Source organism: Dermochelys coriacea, chromosome 13 (genome assembly GCF_009764565.3).
Source record: "Dermochelys coriacea isolate rDerCor1 chromosome 13, rDerCor1.pri.v4, whole genome shotgun sequence".
NCBI classification, from domain to species: domain Eukaryota; kingdom Metazoa; phylum Chordata; order Testudines; family Dermochelyidae; genus Dermochelys; species Dermochelys coriacea.
Genome location: NC_050080.1, coordinates 727,977 through 744,484, shown reverse-complemented (window position 1 = coordinate 744,484; position 16,508 = coordinate 727,977). Strand labels below are relative to the sequence as shown.

At 62.7% G+C, this 16,508-nt stretch overlaps 1 protein-coding gene across 1 annotated transcript in view; it reads left to right on the top strand.

Annotated features, from left to right (window-relative positions):
* The first annotated feature begins 1,259 nt into the window (after nt 1–1,259).
* SLC12A5 (solute carrier family 12 member 5) overlaps nt 1,260–16,508 on the top strand; it is a 102,557-nt gene continuing 87,308 nt past the window's right edge. Inside the window, 1 exon segment of the mRNA XM_038369249.2 lies at nt 1,260–1,512. Within this exon segment, the coding sequence (XP_038225177.1) occupies nt 1,374–1,512 (139 nt within the window). The 5' untranslated portion in view covers nt 1,260–1,373.

Below are 16,508 nucleotides of genomic sequence, written 5' to 3'. Positions count from 1 at the left end.
TTAACTATCTAGGGGGTGGGATAAGGGGGTGTGATTGTTACAGAGCCCTAGAGGCCAGATGTGTGCAGGGGTTTGCAAAGAGAATGGCCGACGCCCTCTCTCCTGGCAACTGATGGCCTGGGCCCCTCCTCTGCAAAGGGGCCAACTGAAGGTGCTGGAGAACAAAGAGAACAGGTGGCCTCCTGGCCCAGGAAAGAGACAAAGGCTGGAGGAGGAGCAGGGGAGAGGGGGGCGGCGGGGAGGCTGTGGGAGACTGCTGGAGAGAGCTTCAGTTTTGAAGCTGGCTGGGGAAATGGAAGGAGGGCCAGATGGGCCTCTGGCCTCCCTGCCTCCCAAAGATGGACCTGACTAAGAGGTCCTGGTCTCTGTACCTACAAGCTCTGTTTTAAACAATGTTCCTGTCATCTAATAAACCTTCTGTTTTACTGGCTGGCTGAGAGTCCCGTCTAACTGCAAAGCTGGGGGGCAGGACCCTCAGGCTTCCCCAGGACCCCGCCTGTGCGAACTCGCTGTGGGAAGCACATGGTGTGAAAGAAAATGCTAAATGCTCCAAGGTCAAACCAGGAAGGGGAAGCCGTGTGAGCTCCTTGCCCTGCAGACCGTCTGCTCCCAGAGAGGAGGCTCCCCCAGAGTCCTGACGGGCTTCGTCGGGAGTCATTCCAGAGCATGCCCGGTAACTCTGTGACAACCCCAGCCCAATGGAAAAGAGCTGAATCATGAGCGGCCCCGGGCCTGGGGGAGCTCCTGAGTCAGTGGGTCGGACCATCTCCACTGACCCCCCTCACCCCCGAGCCATGGCTGCCCCACTTGCTTCCTCATTTTCTCCCCTTCCCCCCCCAGGCTGCTGAGCTCTTTGCCCTGACTGCGCGTGCGGTGGCCAGCTGGGCTGGCCTGGCTTGGGCTCCCTGAGGTCAGAGCAGCAGGGCCGGCTGGTGGGGAAGCTCAGCCCATGGGGCACTGCGGACTCGGGGGTCCAGGAGATGCCGTGCAGCAGAAGGTGCCCTGGAGCCCGACGCCAGGTGGAGGAGAGCGGCCCGGGCTGCCCAGACACAGCAGGTGCTGCTGCTCTAGCTCTGACCCCTCAGCAGGGCAGCAGGAGCAAGGGGAAGAGTCTGGCTTGGCTCTGGCCGGGGGTCCCCAGGAAGCCTGGGCGAGCTGGGCTGTGCGGCTGCTGTGCGCAGGCTCCGCTGTCCCAGTGGGGATGACAGTGCCAGGGACATGGCCTGTGCAGAGCAGTGCCAGGAGGGCACTAGGACCATGCTAGGCAGCTGGCTGAGGGAGAGCCGCTCTGTCTCTTCAGCTGGTGCCTCGGCAGCCACTTGTGGAGACAGGAGGCTGGAGCTAGCGAAGCGCCCGCTTGCCACTGCTGGGGCATGAGCCAGAGGTTCACGGTCACGGCCCTGCCCCGGGAGGAGGGGGTCCCCTGCCAGGAGGCAGCTGCAGCTCTCCATGGAGATGCCGCCCCCCTGCAAGGGGCCCAGCCTGGCAGCCTCTCCCGAGAAGACAGCAGAGGTAAGTGATGCTCGGCGGGCACCGTGCGGGCGCCCCGTGGGCAGCACAGAGGGGCTGGCCGCTACAGTCACCTGCCAGGAGCCCTCCCCGTGGGGGGCAGGGACGGTGCTGGGCTGGGGGCTTCAGTCTGCCCTGGGATGGGTGGGGCTGGCTGCCCCTCTGGGGCGAAGGCTCTGGGGCACTGGGCTGCACCAGCAGCCATGTCTGAGAGGAGCCGGTTTCCTGAGGCCTTTGACGGCGCCTGGCCGGTGGCTTGGAGCAAAAGTTGCTGCTGTGAAGGGAAAGAGTGGAAGTGGCTGGGGGTCCTGTGGGGGGCTGGGCTCTGCTCTGGAAAAGGGGGCTAGGAGGGAGATGGCTGGTTGCCCCGGGTAACCTTTGAGAGAGCCAGGCGCTAGTTGCCCCCCATTCCCACCTGCTGGCTGCTGGGGGCAGGGACTCGCCCGCTGGGCCTGGCCCCTGTGGGGGGCTCCTCTCAGCTGAACCCTAAATGCAAGGTGGGGCCAAGAGCTGCCTGCCCAGGAGCTGGGATGGGCACAGGGCCCGAGGGATGTGCTGGGGGTGTGGCTCTGCAGCACCTTCCCGGCCCCCTGCACGCACAGCGCCCGGCGGGACCCCCCGCCTCCCTGGTCCCCCGGCACGCGCAGCGCCCGGCAGGGCCCGCCAGCTCCCTGGCCACCCTGCATGTGCAGCACCCGGCGGGGCCCCCCAGCTCCCCGGCACACGCAGCGCCCAGCGGGGCCCCCCGGCTCCCCAGCCCCCTGCAAGCACAGCGCCCGGTGGGGTCCCCGGCTCCACAGCTCCCCTGCATGCGCAGCGCCCGGCGGGGCTCCCCGGCTCCTTGGCCCCCCTGCACGCTCAGCACCCGGTGGGACCCCCCCGGCTCCCCGGCACACGCAGCGCCCAGCGGGGCCCCCCGGCTCCCCAGCCCCCCTGCACGCACAGCACCCGGCGGGGCCCCCCGGCCCCCTGCTGAGTGGTGACTCCGCAGGGTAAAACCTGCCATGGGCAGTGCCCGCTGGCCCCAGCACGGGCTCTGCAGCTTGGGGCTCTTGAGAGCGAGACTGAGGGCAGCAGCCAGACACTGGAGGAGGCAGCACCATGAACTTCTCCACACGGCAAACCAGCGCCCCCCACTCCCGACCCGCAGCCCCCCACAGCCCTGCGGGTGCCCCCCACTCCTGACCCGCAGCCCCCCACTGCCCTGTGGGTGCCCCCCAGTCTGGACCTGCAGCCCCCCTAGCCCAGCCCTGGGCTCCCCCCACTGCCCTGCTGGTGCCCCCCAATCCAGCCCCGTGCTATTCACTTCTAGGACTTGGACTCCATGTCCTTCAGCTCACACACATTCCATAGCCAGCCATGGGTCCGGCATGTTGACCACGCTGCTTGAGCCTCCCGATAGTGGAGGGCGAGACCATTACAAAGTGTGGCCCTCGACCAGCCCTGTGCCGGCCTGGGGAGACGGCTGGTCAGATGTCCAGCCTGCCACCCCCTCCGCTGGCTGCCATTTTGCCCGTCTTTGGGAGCAGACAACAGCCTGGGCAGCATTTGGCTTCTTTGTGTGATTTTGACGTGAGCCTGGCGGCTAATGGTTGGTGGTTAGAGCGTCTGTCAGGGTCTGTGCGGCGAGATAGAGCCATGGCATCCTGGATGGGCGTGTGTGCATGGGACATCCTGACTCTGTGTGCCCCATGGGTGTGAGCGTGACATCATGGCTGCGTGCGTGCACGTGTGAGCCTGTCTGTGACGTCCTGGGTCTACATGCACCTGGACATGTGCACCCGTGAGTCCTGGCTCCGTGTGCAGCCCACAGAGAGGAAAGGCCCTGGCTGCTGCTGCCAGCTGCAGGTGCTCTCGGAGGCCTGCTCTGGGGAGAGGACTGGGTCCTAGACCTGGCCCTGTCCAAGGGAGCTTTGCACAGTACAGGTCTGTCCGTGGCAGCCTGGTGCAGTGCGTGGTGTTGCCCTGAGTTAGAGGGTGATGCAGGTGGCAGCGAGGTGCAGGGACTTGCCCAGGCTCGCCAGGGCGAGAAGCTGGCAGTACTGGGATCCCTGCAGGGATCGTCCCAGTCTGGCCGGAGTGGGGCCTATGCCGGGGGGTCTCCATGCCTGAAGGGCTGCCAACTCCTGCACATGGCTCAGCATTTGGCCCCTGGGAGCAGGGAGTGCTGCGCTCCCCCTCCGGGCCTTCCTGGCTCCGGACCTTGGGCTGGAGCGAGGCAGTTCCCCATGCACAGTGTGTCCCGGAGCACAGGGCTCTTGGCTGCACATCCGGGCCTGTCACTGGAGCCGTATCGATCTCAGAAACCCAGGGGGCTGCAGCCTCACCTGCTGCATCGGAGCTGTGAGTTGTGCCCTCTGCAAGGGCGCCTCGTGTAATATGGCCCCAGTGCCTGGCCGGGTCTGGGGGCTCAGAGCACAGAGATGCGCGGGTATTCTGGATCTGGGCTGGGTGGGTGGGTGCTGGGGGTTGAGTGGTTCTGGGGTTGCGGGGGTGTTATATGCCTGGAGGCTGTGGGTGTGCGGCTCGTGCTGTGTGGCCCATGGACCCGTCCCCTGTGCTCTGGCCTGGCCATGGTGGCAGTGCTGGCCCAGCAGGGCGTGGGCAGGTTGCACTGGCCAAGGAGATGGGGCTGAGATGGGAGCGACTGAGAGGCTGGAAGGCTCCAGCTCTGTTGGGGGACCTGCCCCCATGCCAAAGTGACTCACTCAGGATGGTGCGGCTGGGAAGGGGAGAGGACTGGAGCCCCCGGCAGGGCTGAGGTTAGCAATAACAGCCCAGTGGAGCCCAGCAGGGTTGTGGGGGTCAGTGCTAGGGTTGGGAGTAGAAGGGAAGTCAATGCTGAGGTTTGGGGGTCACAGGGAGGTCAGTGTCGAGGTTTGGGGGCCAGGGGTTTGGGCAGGGATTGAAGGGCATGGGATTGAAGTTTGGGAGTCAGGGCAGGGGTTGGAGGTCATGGGGATCAGGGGTTTGGGGCTCTGGGGGTTGGGGCCTGTGGGAGTTGGGGTCTGGGCAGGATCTGGGTCTGTGGGGGGTCAGGGGTTGGGGCCTGTGGGAGTTGGGGTCTGGCTGTGGAGGTCAGGTTGGGGTCAGGGCAGGGGTTGGAGGTGTAGGGGTGGGGGGTCTGGGCAGGGCTTGGCAGTTGGGGGCTGGGTTGGGGGTCGGGGACCTTGTTTGCTGGAGCTGCTGGTGGCTGGGGCAGCCCGGGCTGGGGGCCGGTCGCTGGTTAAATGCCGGGCAGGGTGCTCCCTCTGCTGGCTGCGGCGGGAAGTGCAGGGGCTGTCCCCGGAGCCGGGCGCCGGGGCGGGAGCTCGGCCCTAGACCCACAGCGCCGGACGGGACCACAAGGGTCAGCGAGTCTGGCCCTTGCGAGGTGCCGGTTTGGTGGGTCTAAGCATCCATCACAGATGGCTCCTGCCTCCCTTTGGAAACCTCCGTGAAGGAGCCTCCACGACCTCCCCGTTCATCGTTCCATTGTCCCACTGTTCTTGCAGCTGGGAAGTTTTTCCTGAGATTTAATCTCAATCTGCCGTGTGTAGTTCGATCCCATCGCCTCTTAGCCTGCCCTGTGTGGCCAGAGAGAACAGCTTTTCTCCAGCTTCTCTATGGCAGCCTTTCAGGTATCTAAGGACTGCTATCGTGTCCCCCTTAATTTGTACTTGTGTCCCCCTCACTAATCCCGTTTAATCCCCCCCCAAATACCGGCACCCTCTGGCAGCCATGTGCCCCATGCTAGAGGCTCCTGCTTTGACGTTGACAGGCGCCAGGTCTGGTCCCTCAGCCGACCCATCCTGGGGCGTGGTACCTGCCGCTGGGTTGTCTGTAATGCTAGACCAGGCCTGCACCCTGCCGCTCAAGAACCCTGCTGCCTCACGCAGGGTGACCCATTGGTGGGGGTGTTCCTGTGGGGGCTGCCCCACGGAGAGGCCAGCAGCTGCTTCATCCCCCCCACTCTGCTAGCTGCAGGGGACGAGGTCAGTGCTGAGGGGGTGACGGTTTTAGGGTCCAGCCCTGCTCCCCATGGGCTGTGTGCTGTGGAACCGCTGACCCCAAGTACTCCGAGATCATGAGATATTAACCCTGGGACTTCCAGGCTCTGTCTCTTTGCCGCTGAGTCACTGATGCCCACGGGCCGCGCTCAGGTCACCTTTTCCCAGATTGTCTTTGCAGCCACGAGGGCTAGAAACTTGCTGCTCATTACAACTGGAAGCTGAGATTCTCCCACTCACTTGACTACAGGAGCTCTGGCGAGACCCCCGATGCGATTGCTAGAGCTGGCCGCGGAGCGTGCGTGTCAGGGCTAAGAGAGGGGCCTGCAGCGGGTGCGGGGTGCCAAGCCTCGGCAGTGGTATGAACAGCTGGGGTAATGGGAGCAGATGGAGTAGACTGAGCAGGTGCCTGTGGCCAGAGAGGGAGGACCCACCCTGGCTCTTCCAGACAGCAGCCCTGCTCCCCCGCCAGCTCAGCAGCGGTTAACAGCTGTTCCCCGCTCTGGGGTGCTTGGGGGCCCCTCTGGGTTTGGTGGGTCCCAGTTCCAGCTTCCTAACTGCTGCCCCCCACACTCTGCACCAGACTGACCAGGCAGGGCTGCTCTCTCGCTGGGCAGCACACGGCACAATGGGTTCTGGTCAGCACTCCTGCAGCGGGACCGCGGCCGTGTGCCCTATGAACGTGAGCGAGCTGTAACACAAGCTGTCACACGCACATGTGCACACTCAATGCACAAACAGACAGTGCACAACATAATGCACATGCACACCCACACTGCACAGAGTGCACACACACAGGGCACACACTCATACAACACACACGTAGACACAATGCAGCTGTGCACAAACTCATTCAACGCACAAACCCACATGCTCAGGGGGCTCAGAAATCACAGCCCAAGAGCATGACCGGGACTGGTGATTTCTGGCCTCGGGCTGGCAGTGCTGGAGAGTGGCTTGAGTGTCCCTGGCCTGGCCCAGCTTGGAGGGGCTGGCTCCTGCCTGCTCCCCGACTGCGAGAGCTGGAGCCTCCTTCCCTGGCCACCAGGGGTCACCCTTGGCCACATGCAGCTGGCCAGGCTGGAGCTGGGCTGGGGGGCCGCTTGCTGGCCTGCCCTGAGCCCGCTGCTCACCCACTGACCCCTCAGGGCGGCTTTTCTCCCACAGGACCTGGGGGTGGATGGAAGGGCAGCAGCCAGGCCTAGCTGTCTGTGTGGCAGTGACAGAGCCGTGGGAGGAAGGGGCCAGGCCGGGGGTGTCTCTGGGATCCCTTAGGGGCGATGTGCAGGATCCCCTCCCTGGACCCACGTGGGGTGGGGAGCAAAGGGCTGCAAATGCAAATGCAAAGGAGTTCCCCAGGCACCTGCTTCACTGCCCTCCCTGCCCCCCCACCCTGCCATGCCCTTTTCTGCCCCCCCAGCCCTCTCCCTGCACCTCCACCACCTCCCTGCACCCTGACCCGAGCCCCTCCCTGCACCCTCAGCCCTCTCCCTGCAGTTCTGCCCTCTCTATCCCTACCTCTCTGGACTTTCCATCCCCCTGCAGTTTCCTCCTTGCACCTTGCCCTTAACTCTCTGTCCCCCTCCCAGTGCACTCAGCACCACCCTGTCCCTCTCCCTACCCCAACCCCACCTCTTGCCACAGCTTGTGTCCAAGCCCCCTGAGCTAGGTCCTGCTGCCTGCATCTGCTGTGGGTTTTCCCAACATAGATGAGCCCACAGCGACCTCAGGCCAGGGGCTGCAGCACTCTGGAGTGGGGGCAGAGGGGGGTGAGTCCAGAAGGAAACATCACCCTCAGGCTCCCACCTGCCAGGGACCCGGGCTACAGGAGTCCAGTACCTGGAAGCCCAGCCCCTGCCATGGGGTTACCCTTGGGCATAGACACACCTGGCTCAGTTTCAAGAGTAGCAGCCGTGTTAGTCTGTATTCGCAAAAAGAAAAGGAGTACTTGTGGCACCTTAGAGACTAACAAATTTATTAGAGCGTAAGCTTTCGTGAGCTACAGCTCACTTCATCGGATGCATTTGGTGGAAAAAACAGAGGGGAGATTTATATACACACACACAGAGAACATGAAACAATGGGTTTATCATACACACTGTAAGGAGAGTGATCACTTAAGATAAGCCATCACCAGCAGCAGGGGCGGGAAAGGAGGAAAACCTTTCATGGTGACAAGCAAGGTAGGCTAATTCCAGCAGTTAACAAGAATATCTGAGGAACAGTGGGGGGTGGGGTGGGGGGGAGAAATAACCTGGCTCAGTGTGTCCCCTTCCCCCTGTGACGAAGCGGCACTGTTCTTAATGTTTCCTCTGAATATTGTGGGGGTGCCTCAGTTTCCCCTATGCAGTTCTTAAGTATCTAGGTGGTAGGATAGGTGTGTATGATCGTTGCAGAGCCCTAGAGGGCAGGTGCGTGCAGGGGTCTGGACACAGAGAATGGCCAACACCCTGTTTTCTGGCAACTGATGGCCTGGGCCCTTCCCCCCTGCAAGGTGAGAGCTAAAGGGTTGGAGAACAAAGGAATCAGGTGCCCTCCTGGCCAGGGAAAGGGACAAAGCCCAGAGGAGGGGGGGGCTGGAGAGAGTTTCAGTTTGGGGCTGGCTGGGGACATGAAGTGAAGTGCAGACGGGGTTATCTGGCTCACTGCCCCCAAAATGGACTCGGCTGAGGGGTCCAGTTCTCTGTACCTATAAGGTCTGTGTTAGACCATGGTCCTGTCGTCTAATAAACCTTCTGTTTTACTGGCTGGCTGAGAGTCCCGTCTGACTGCGGAGTTGGGGTGCAGGACCCTCTGGCTTCCCCAGGATCCTGCCTGGGTGGACTCGCTGGGGGAAGCGCACGGAGGGCAGAGGATGCTGGATGCTCTGAGGTCAGACCCAGGAAGGTGGAAGCCGTGTGAGCTGTGTGTCCTGCAGGCAGTCTGCTCACAGAAAGGAGACTTTCCCAAAGTCCTGACTGGCTTCGAAGGGAGCAGTTCCAGAGCATCCCCCGGGGACTCTGTGACAACTGGTGGCAGAGGTGGGATGTACTGCACCCTGTGGATGGTGCTTCCTGCAGTAAGTGACTGGGGAGCAGTAAAATGAAGGGGGATAGACGAGGACCAGGCGTGCTGAAGGCTCAGAGAGGAGCGGTTTCGGGGGGCGGTTAACCCCGGGAGTGTGTGACCAGCGAGAAGGACTGTGCAATAATGGGGTCCCCCTGGGGACTGTGGTGAGCAGTCTCAGGGGTGGAGGAGCCTGTGGCTTGGCCCTGGGAGAGAGAAGGACTTTTGCAGTAACAGGGTTCCCCGGGGATTGCAGCGAGTGGTCCCGGGGCGGAGGATTCTGCAGCTCGACCCTGGCAAAAAGGTGGTGACCTCGAGAAGGGCTGGCACACTAGGGGTTCTCCCTGGAAACCGTGGGGAGCTGAGAGCACACAGGCCTGTGAGTCCACAACAACTTGGGAACAGCGGAGTGATGGCCTGTCACCATCTCCTTAAGAAGGACATTGTAACCCTGTGCAAAAAGAGAGGGTTACGCACTGGAAAGTTCACCAAAGCACAGTTAATCGTGCAGCTGGAGGAGGATGACCACTCTAAGGAGCAGATTCCTGATCCCAAATGGGGCTACAGCAGGATCTGGGAGCAGCTGGAGTGGTAGCCAGGCATCCCCAAGACTCCTGTCCCCGACCAGACGGGAGTATTCACGATCGGGTTCCCCATCGGGGGATCGGAGACGGACGGGATTGGAGCTGAGTCCGAGAGAGCAAGAGGACTGTGAGAGACAGCGAGAGCCCGAGAAAGAGCTGCAGAAGCAGCAGCAGCATGAACTGGTGATGGTGGAGCAGAGAGGCAGAGGGGACCTCCCAGGGGTGAGTGGGGATAGACCCCGGGGTGCCAGTTCCACAGGGAACCTCGAGACTAAATTGCTGCCCCTGGTTAAGAATGGGGGGGATGTGGATGCCCCCTCACTGCCTTTGAGCAGGCTGGCGATTTGAACCAGAGGGACCCTGTGGAAAAGCCCCAGTGTCTAGCTCCCTTGCTGGGTCCCAAGGCCATAGACTCCGTCAGCCAGATGGGTGGGGAGGTGGACAGGCTCCCACTCCTGGTCCCAACCTATATGTCTGTGTGGAGTCTCCTGGGTTCAGGCCCCTCAGACCCCCAGTGAGAGCGGAAGGTGATGGTCAATGGGGAGACATTCCTGGGTGGCGAGATCCTGGGACAGAGAGAACTGTTGTCAGGCCCCGGATGGTGTAGCCTCAGAGGCTTGCTGTGTGAGCTGGGTGAAGGTCCCAGGGATGAAGCCCCTCGCCCTGCTTATGGCCCAGATCCCTGTGCAGACACAGGAGGGGTGGGGCTGGCTGATCGTTGGGGTTCTCCAGGATACCAGCTGTGAGGCCCTGTTGGGGGGTGACTGTGTCTCTTTGGGACAGGATCCAGGCCCTGCTCCTGTAACGGCCAAGGGTTTGAATTTGAATCCAGGGAACCAAATCAGTGGAAAGGGAAACGGTCAGTGAAAATGCAGGTGACCTGGCTGGCAGCAGGGAGGAGTTACTAGGCTCAGGCTACCTGCCTGCCTGTAACCAGCCCCTAGGGCTGAGTGGGACAGAGAGATGCTCCCTGCCCCCTTGCACACCAGAGTGGGCTCTGGCTCACGCTGGCTCTGATGCAGTGAGGAAAGCAGCGAGCTCGCTGCCTACCCCCACTGGGACAGCAAGGGCAGCGCTGAGCACAGTGGGAGCTGAGACCCCAGCTGAGTGGGGGGAGACACAGGCAGGGCAGGGGATCTGTTGGGAGTGGCAAGGTGCTTGGTAAGGAAAGTTTGGATGAGCCTAGGCAGCCTTGTGAGCTGATGGCTTTGTCTAGTCAGCAGGGTGGGAAGGCGAGGAGAGCGGAAGACGAGTGTCCCTGGACCTTACCTGTTAGCTGAGTGGAGAAGTGTGACAGGGAAGGAAACGTGCCTGTGTCTGTCAGGGGTATTGACTTGCCTGTGGAGGGAGCTACCCTGATCTCCAAGCCCTTGTCTGTGAACAGCCCTGTGTGCTGGGACCAGGGGAATGGGATCCCGAGCTGTGTGTCTGGGAAGGAGAAAGTGTCTCCGGCTCTTCTTTGTCTGTGGAGCAGACAGAAGGGGCCTTTCAGCCTGTGATGGTTGAGAATAGTGCAGTTGTCTCAGAGTTGGTTCTGGATTCAGCTAAAGCCCAGAAAGGGAATGGTCCTAAGTTTGTGTCTGCTGGGGAGGATGGCCCTGTAACTAGGTCGCATCCAGTTAGTGTCTATGTAAAATCCCAGAGACCAGACAATTCTGGGGCTTGTATTTTGCCTGTTGCTAGTGTGTGGCTGGGAAAGGCTGTAGCAACTCTGTCTAATCAGGGTGAGATCCTAGCCAGGGCACAAGGAGAGCGGAAAGGTGATTTGACCCTGTTACCTACTGAGGGTGTGGAAACCTGTAGCAAGAAGGAAAAGATTCCTGAACTTGTGTGTGGCAAAGGGAAGGAGAAGGCTTCTAACCTTTTCTCTAGGAAGTCTGTGAGTTTGCCTGAAAGGGGATTGTGTAGGAATCCGCCTGATGGGCCAGAGGTGATTCTGGATGTAAGTGAGACCCAGAAAGAGTCTGTTGTTGCTCAGGAAAGTGTTTCTCTAGAGCAAGCCCTAGGTGAAGAGGGTAAGGGCAGAATTTCTGTGAAGGGTGAATTGTTGCATAGAAAACCCCTAGGGAAAGGAATCCTCATGGAGTCTTTGCAAGCAGTTTACTGCAACTGAAGGGTGTGAAAGTGATTCAATCAAGAAAGTTTCAGTCCTAACAGCCAGAAATTTTCTGTTGTGAATGGATCCACTGACTTTCCTGTTGAAGGATCCAGTGTGGATAGCTTTGAGAAGGTCTCAGATGAAGTGAAAGCTGTTAAGAAAGTTAAACCGTCCTATAACCAAGTGGCTGTGTTTGGCCAGCTTGTTGGGGAGACAAGGTTGTTGAGAAAGGGATGTCTCCATGCTAGTTCTGTAAGTGAACAGTCTGTGGCCCAGGTCAAGATGGGGGCTCTTAACCAAGAAAGCCCGAATTGCAGGCCTCCAGACTGGGGCGCTGAGAGAAGACCCAATCCCAGTTTGACCCCCGGGGGTTTTGGGGTGGCAAAAGGGCATGGGCTGCATAAACCTTCCCACATGTGGCATGTGAGTGCTATCGACCACCCCCGACCTAAGGGAGGACCTAACTGGGCCTGGTAACTCCCACCAAGGAACGGGAGAGATGCTGGGTCCATGGGAACGTTGGTGGCTTCGAACTTCCCCAGGTCACCGGCTAAAGTGACCCCGCTCAGTTTGGTCTCGAAGCGGGGAGAAATGTGATGGAGTGGGACTGTTCTTAATGTTTCCTCTGAATAGTGTGGGTGTGCCTCAGTTTCTCCTATCCAGTTCTTAAGTATCTAGGTGGTGGGATAAGGATGCGTGATCCTTGCAGAGCCCTAGAGGGCAGGTGTGTGCAGGGGTCTGGACACCCTGTTTCCTGGCAACTGATGGCCTGGGCCCTTTCCTCCTGCAAGGTGAGAGCTAAAGGGTTGGAGAACAAAGGGATCTGGTGACCTCCTGGCCCAGAAAGGGACAAAGCCCAGAGGAGGAGGGGCTGGCTGGGGATGTGGAGTGAAGTGCAGATGGGGTTGTCTGGCTCACTGTCCCCCCAAAATGGACCCAGCTGAGGGATCCTGTTCTCTGCACCTACAAGCTCTCTGTTAGACCATGTTCCTGTCATCTAATAAACCTTCTGTTTTACTGGCTGGCTGAGAGTCCCGTCTGACTGCGGAGTTGGGGTGCAGGGCCCTCTGACTTCCCCAGGACCCCACCGGGGCGGACTCGCTGTGGGAAGCGCACGGAGGGCAGAGGATGCTGGATGCTCCGAGGTCAGACCCAGGAAGGTGGAAGTTGTGTGAGCTGTGTGTCTGCTCAAGGAGAAAGAAAAGGAGTACTTGTGGCACCTTAGAGACTAACAAATTTATTAGAGCATAAGCTTTCGTGAGCTACAGCTCACTTCATCGGATGCTGTAGCTCACGAAAGCTTATGCTCTAATAAATTTGTTAGTCTCTAAGATGCCACAAGTACTGCTTTTCTTTTTGCGAATACAGACTAACACGGCTGCTACTCTGAAACCTGCTCAAGGAGAGGAGATTTCCCCAAAGTCCTGACTGGCTTCGTAGGGAGCAGTTCCAGAGCATCGCCCAGGGACTCTGTGACACCCCCATCTCTTTTTGGGGCCTGGATGGCCTGGGGCAGGGCTGCAATGGGCAGGGGGACTGTGCCAGTGAATGTGGGGGCTGGGTAGGGCTGAGCTGGGGTGAGGGGGGCTGTGACTGGGTGACGGGATGATGGGGCTGAGCTGGGGCAAGGAGGCACTGTGATGAGGCAGGGCTGAGCTGGGGCAAGAGGGTTTGTGATGTGGGGCTGGGCAGGGCTGAGCTGGGGTAGGGGGAGCTGCGCCGGGGTGATGGGGCAGGGCTGAGCTGGGGCAAAGGGGGGCTGTGCTGGGGTGATGGGGCAGGGCTGAGCTGGGGCAAGAGGGTTTGTGATGGGGGGCTGGGCAGGGCTGAGCTGGGGTAGGGGGAGCTGTGCCGGGGTGCTGGGCAGGGCTGAGCTGAGGTGGGGGGCTGTGACGGGGTGATGGGGCAGGGCTGATCTGGGGCAAAGGGGGGCTGTGATGAGGCAGGGCTGAGCTGGGGCAAGGGGGGGCTGTGCTGGGGTGATGAGGCAGGGCTGAGCTGGGGCAAGAGGGTTTGTGATGGGGGGCTGGGCAGGGCTGAGCTGGGGTAGGGGGAGCTGTGCCGGGGTGCTGGGCAGGGCTGAGCTGAGGTGGGGGGCTGTGATGGGGTGATGGGGCAGGGCTGATCTGGGGCAAGGGGTCTGTGCTGGGGGGCAGGCAGGGCTGAGCTGGGGTGGGTGGGCTGTGACGGGGTGACGGGATGATGGGGCTGAGCTGGGGCAAGGAGGTGCTGTAATAGGGTGATGGGGCAGGGCTGAGCTGGGGCAAGGGGGGCTGTAATAGGGTGATGGGGCAGGGCTGAGCTGGGGCGAGGGGGGGCTGTGATGGGACAGGGCTGAGCTGGGTCGAGGGGGGGCTGTGATGGGGCAGGGCTGAGCTGGGGCAAGGGGGTCTGTGATGGGGGGCGGGCAGGGCTGTTCCAGGCAGGGGCAGGTACCAAGTGGGGGCACTGTGCAGACCGGGGGGCAGGCGGTGGCTTGGGTCACAGCAGCAGTCTAGGTGGAGGGGGGGAGCCGGTTTGGCACATGCTGTGTGGGACTCGGGCCAGGCCCCTCCTGGGGCGCTGGGGGGTCGGTTCAGCGCCCCCCAGAGCAGTGACTCGTCTGCTGGTTTTTGTCCTCCCTCCACAGCCTGGCCTGCCTGGGAGGTTTTGCCAGGGCCAGCCAGGACTGCAGGGATCCTGCTCTTGGCCTGACTGACGCCTGCCCCCGTCCTGCCGTCCCTGTCCCTGGCGCAGGGGCGGAGCAGGGGCCCGATGGAGGGGCAAGTTTCCCCCTCTCCCTTCCCCCTTGGCGCCCCGGGCAGACTCACAGATTCAAAGTGATTCTTAAAATAATGCCTTGAACTAGCTCGCTGGAGGCTGCCGGCCCCAGCAAGGACCTGGTTGCTGTGGCAACCCCTGACTCCGCTTGCTGGGGGGGCGTGAGCACCGTGACTGGCATATTCCTGGCTTGGGACATGGTGCCCGGGGGCCCAGCTGGTGTGGGGGTGGGGAGCAGGGCTGCGCCATGGGGCAGGTGCATCCTGTGCACCCTGGATCCAGAATGTCTCACCGGGGTTGGGGGGACGGGAGCCGGACTCCGCCGCCTACCCCCTGTGCTGCGACCCCTGGGCAGGGAGGGGGCTGGGCCAGGTTCCGGGCCCCATGGGTACCACGTTGGCAGTGACTGGAGGGTGCCCAATCTGATGCCCAAAGCGGGTGCCTTGTGTTGGGCGTCTCAGCTGGGTTCCTGTCCACCCCACTTGAAGGAGCCCTAGGCCCTGTCTCCTGCATGCACCTTCCACCCTCCACGACTCCTGGCCCCATGCCAGCCCAGCTTGTTCCTGACGCAGCCCCACGGCAGGGTGTGTGGGGAGGCTTGTGGGGGTTCAGGGGCAGGTGGATGGGGGTGGGTGGCAGCAAGGGAGAGGTGGACGAGGACGCTGGGGAAGGCAAAGCTCCGGGCACAGGTGGTGGTGACACACAAACTGGTGTACAGAAAAGATGGTCAGATACAGCTGTGACACCACGGAAATCTCCATGGTACCAAACCGGATAAAGAGGCTCTCTTGTTTCCATGGAAACCAGGCCCAGTGTCGTTTCTCTCGCGCTGTTCCCTAATGTTATTGGGATCATTGGAGCTGTTCGCCAGCCCGGCAGTGCGGGAGGGGTCTGTGCTGTCCAGAGTGGGGTGGGGGCTGCTGGGCCCAGAGCTGGGCCGGCTGGAGGGGATGCTGCGTTGGCGTCAGCCGGGGGGCCGGGTAACAGGGCTCTGTTGCTCGGGGTTGGGGTTGCTGGTGGTTACCATGGAGACGTGCTGTGTGCCTGTCAGGGGAATTGCCGACCCATCTTGGTGGTGCTTAGCTGGGGTGGGGAAGCAGGAGGCTGAGCCAAGGGAGGGCACAGGGCTGGGATGCAGGCAGCCCCTCCGCCACCTGAGCAGGTCCCGCCCCATCCGCTGCCCCGTGTGCCTATCCCCCACTCAGAGAGGGGGGCCCAGCCAGCTCCAGCACCCTGTATGCACTGGCCCGTGGCATGTGCAGGGAGTCAGAGCTGGGCACGGCAGGTGAGGCAGGGGGTCCGGTGGGCAGGGCACCCGAGGAGCAAACCCTGGGACAGTCCGGCCCCAGGCAGACAGATTCCCCCTTGGTCAGCCCTGTGCCCGAACCAGGTCTGACACAAAGAGCCCTATTGTGGTGCTAGGGGGCGCTGTGCTGCGGGCGGCAGGGAAGGGCGCAGCAGGGGGCGCTGTGCTGTGCTGCGGGCGGCAGGGAAGGGCGCAGCAGGGGGCGCTGTGCTGTGCTGCGGGGGGCGGGGCGCAGCAGGGGGCGCTGTGCTGTGCTGCGGGCGGAAGGGAAGGGCGCAGCAGGGGGCGCTGTGCTGTGCTGCGGGGGGCGGGGCGCAGCAGGGGGCGCTGTGCTGTGCTGCGGGCGGAAGGGAAGGGCGCAGCAGGGGGCGCTGTGCTGTGCTGCGGGCGGCAGGGAAGGGCGCAGCAGGGGGCGCTGTGCTGTGCTGCGGGGGGCGGGGCGCAGCAGGGGGCGCTGTGCTGTGCTGCGGGCGGAAGGGAAGGGCGCAGCAGGGGGCGCTGTGCTGTGCTGCGGGGGGCGGGGCGCAGCAGGGGGCACTGTGCTGTGCTGCGGGGGGCGGGGCGCAGCAGGGGGCGCTGTGTTGTGCTGCGGGCGGAAGGGAAGGGCGCAGCAGGGGGCGCTGTGCTGTGCTGCGGGGGGGCGGGGCGCAGCAGGGGGCGCTGTGCTGTGCTGCGGGCGGAAGGGAAGGGCGCAGCAGGGGGCGCTGTGCTGTGCTGTGGGGGGCGGGGCGCAGCAGGGGGCGCTGTGCTGTGCTGCGGGCGGAAGGGAAGGGCGCAGCAGGGGGCGCTGTGCTGTGCTGCGGGCGGCAGGGAAGGGCGCAGCAGGGGGCGCTGTGCTGTGCTGCGGGGGGCGGGGCGCAGCAGGGGGCGCTGTGCTGTGCTGCGGGCGGAAGGGAAGGGCGCAGCAGGGGGCGCTGTGCTGTGCTGCGGGGGGCGGGGCGCAGCAGGGGGCGCTGTGCTGTGCTGCGGGCGGAAGGGAAGGGCGCAGCAGGGGGCGCTGTGCTGTGCTGCGGGCGGAAGGGAAGGGCGCAGCAGGGGGCGCTGTGCTGTGCTGCGGGGGGCGGGGCGCAGCAGGGGGCACTGTGCTGTGCTGCGGGGGGCGGGGCGCAGCAGGGGGCGCTGTGTTGTGCTGCGGGCGGAAGGGAAGGGCGCAGCAGGGGGCGCTGTGCTGTGCTGCGGGGGGCGGGGCGCAGCAGGGGGCGCTGTGCTGTGCTGCG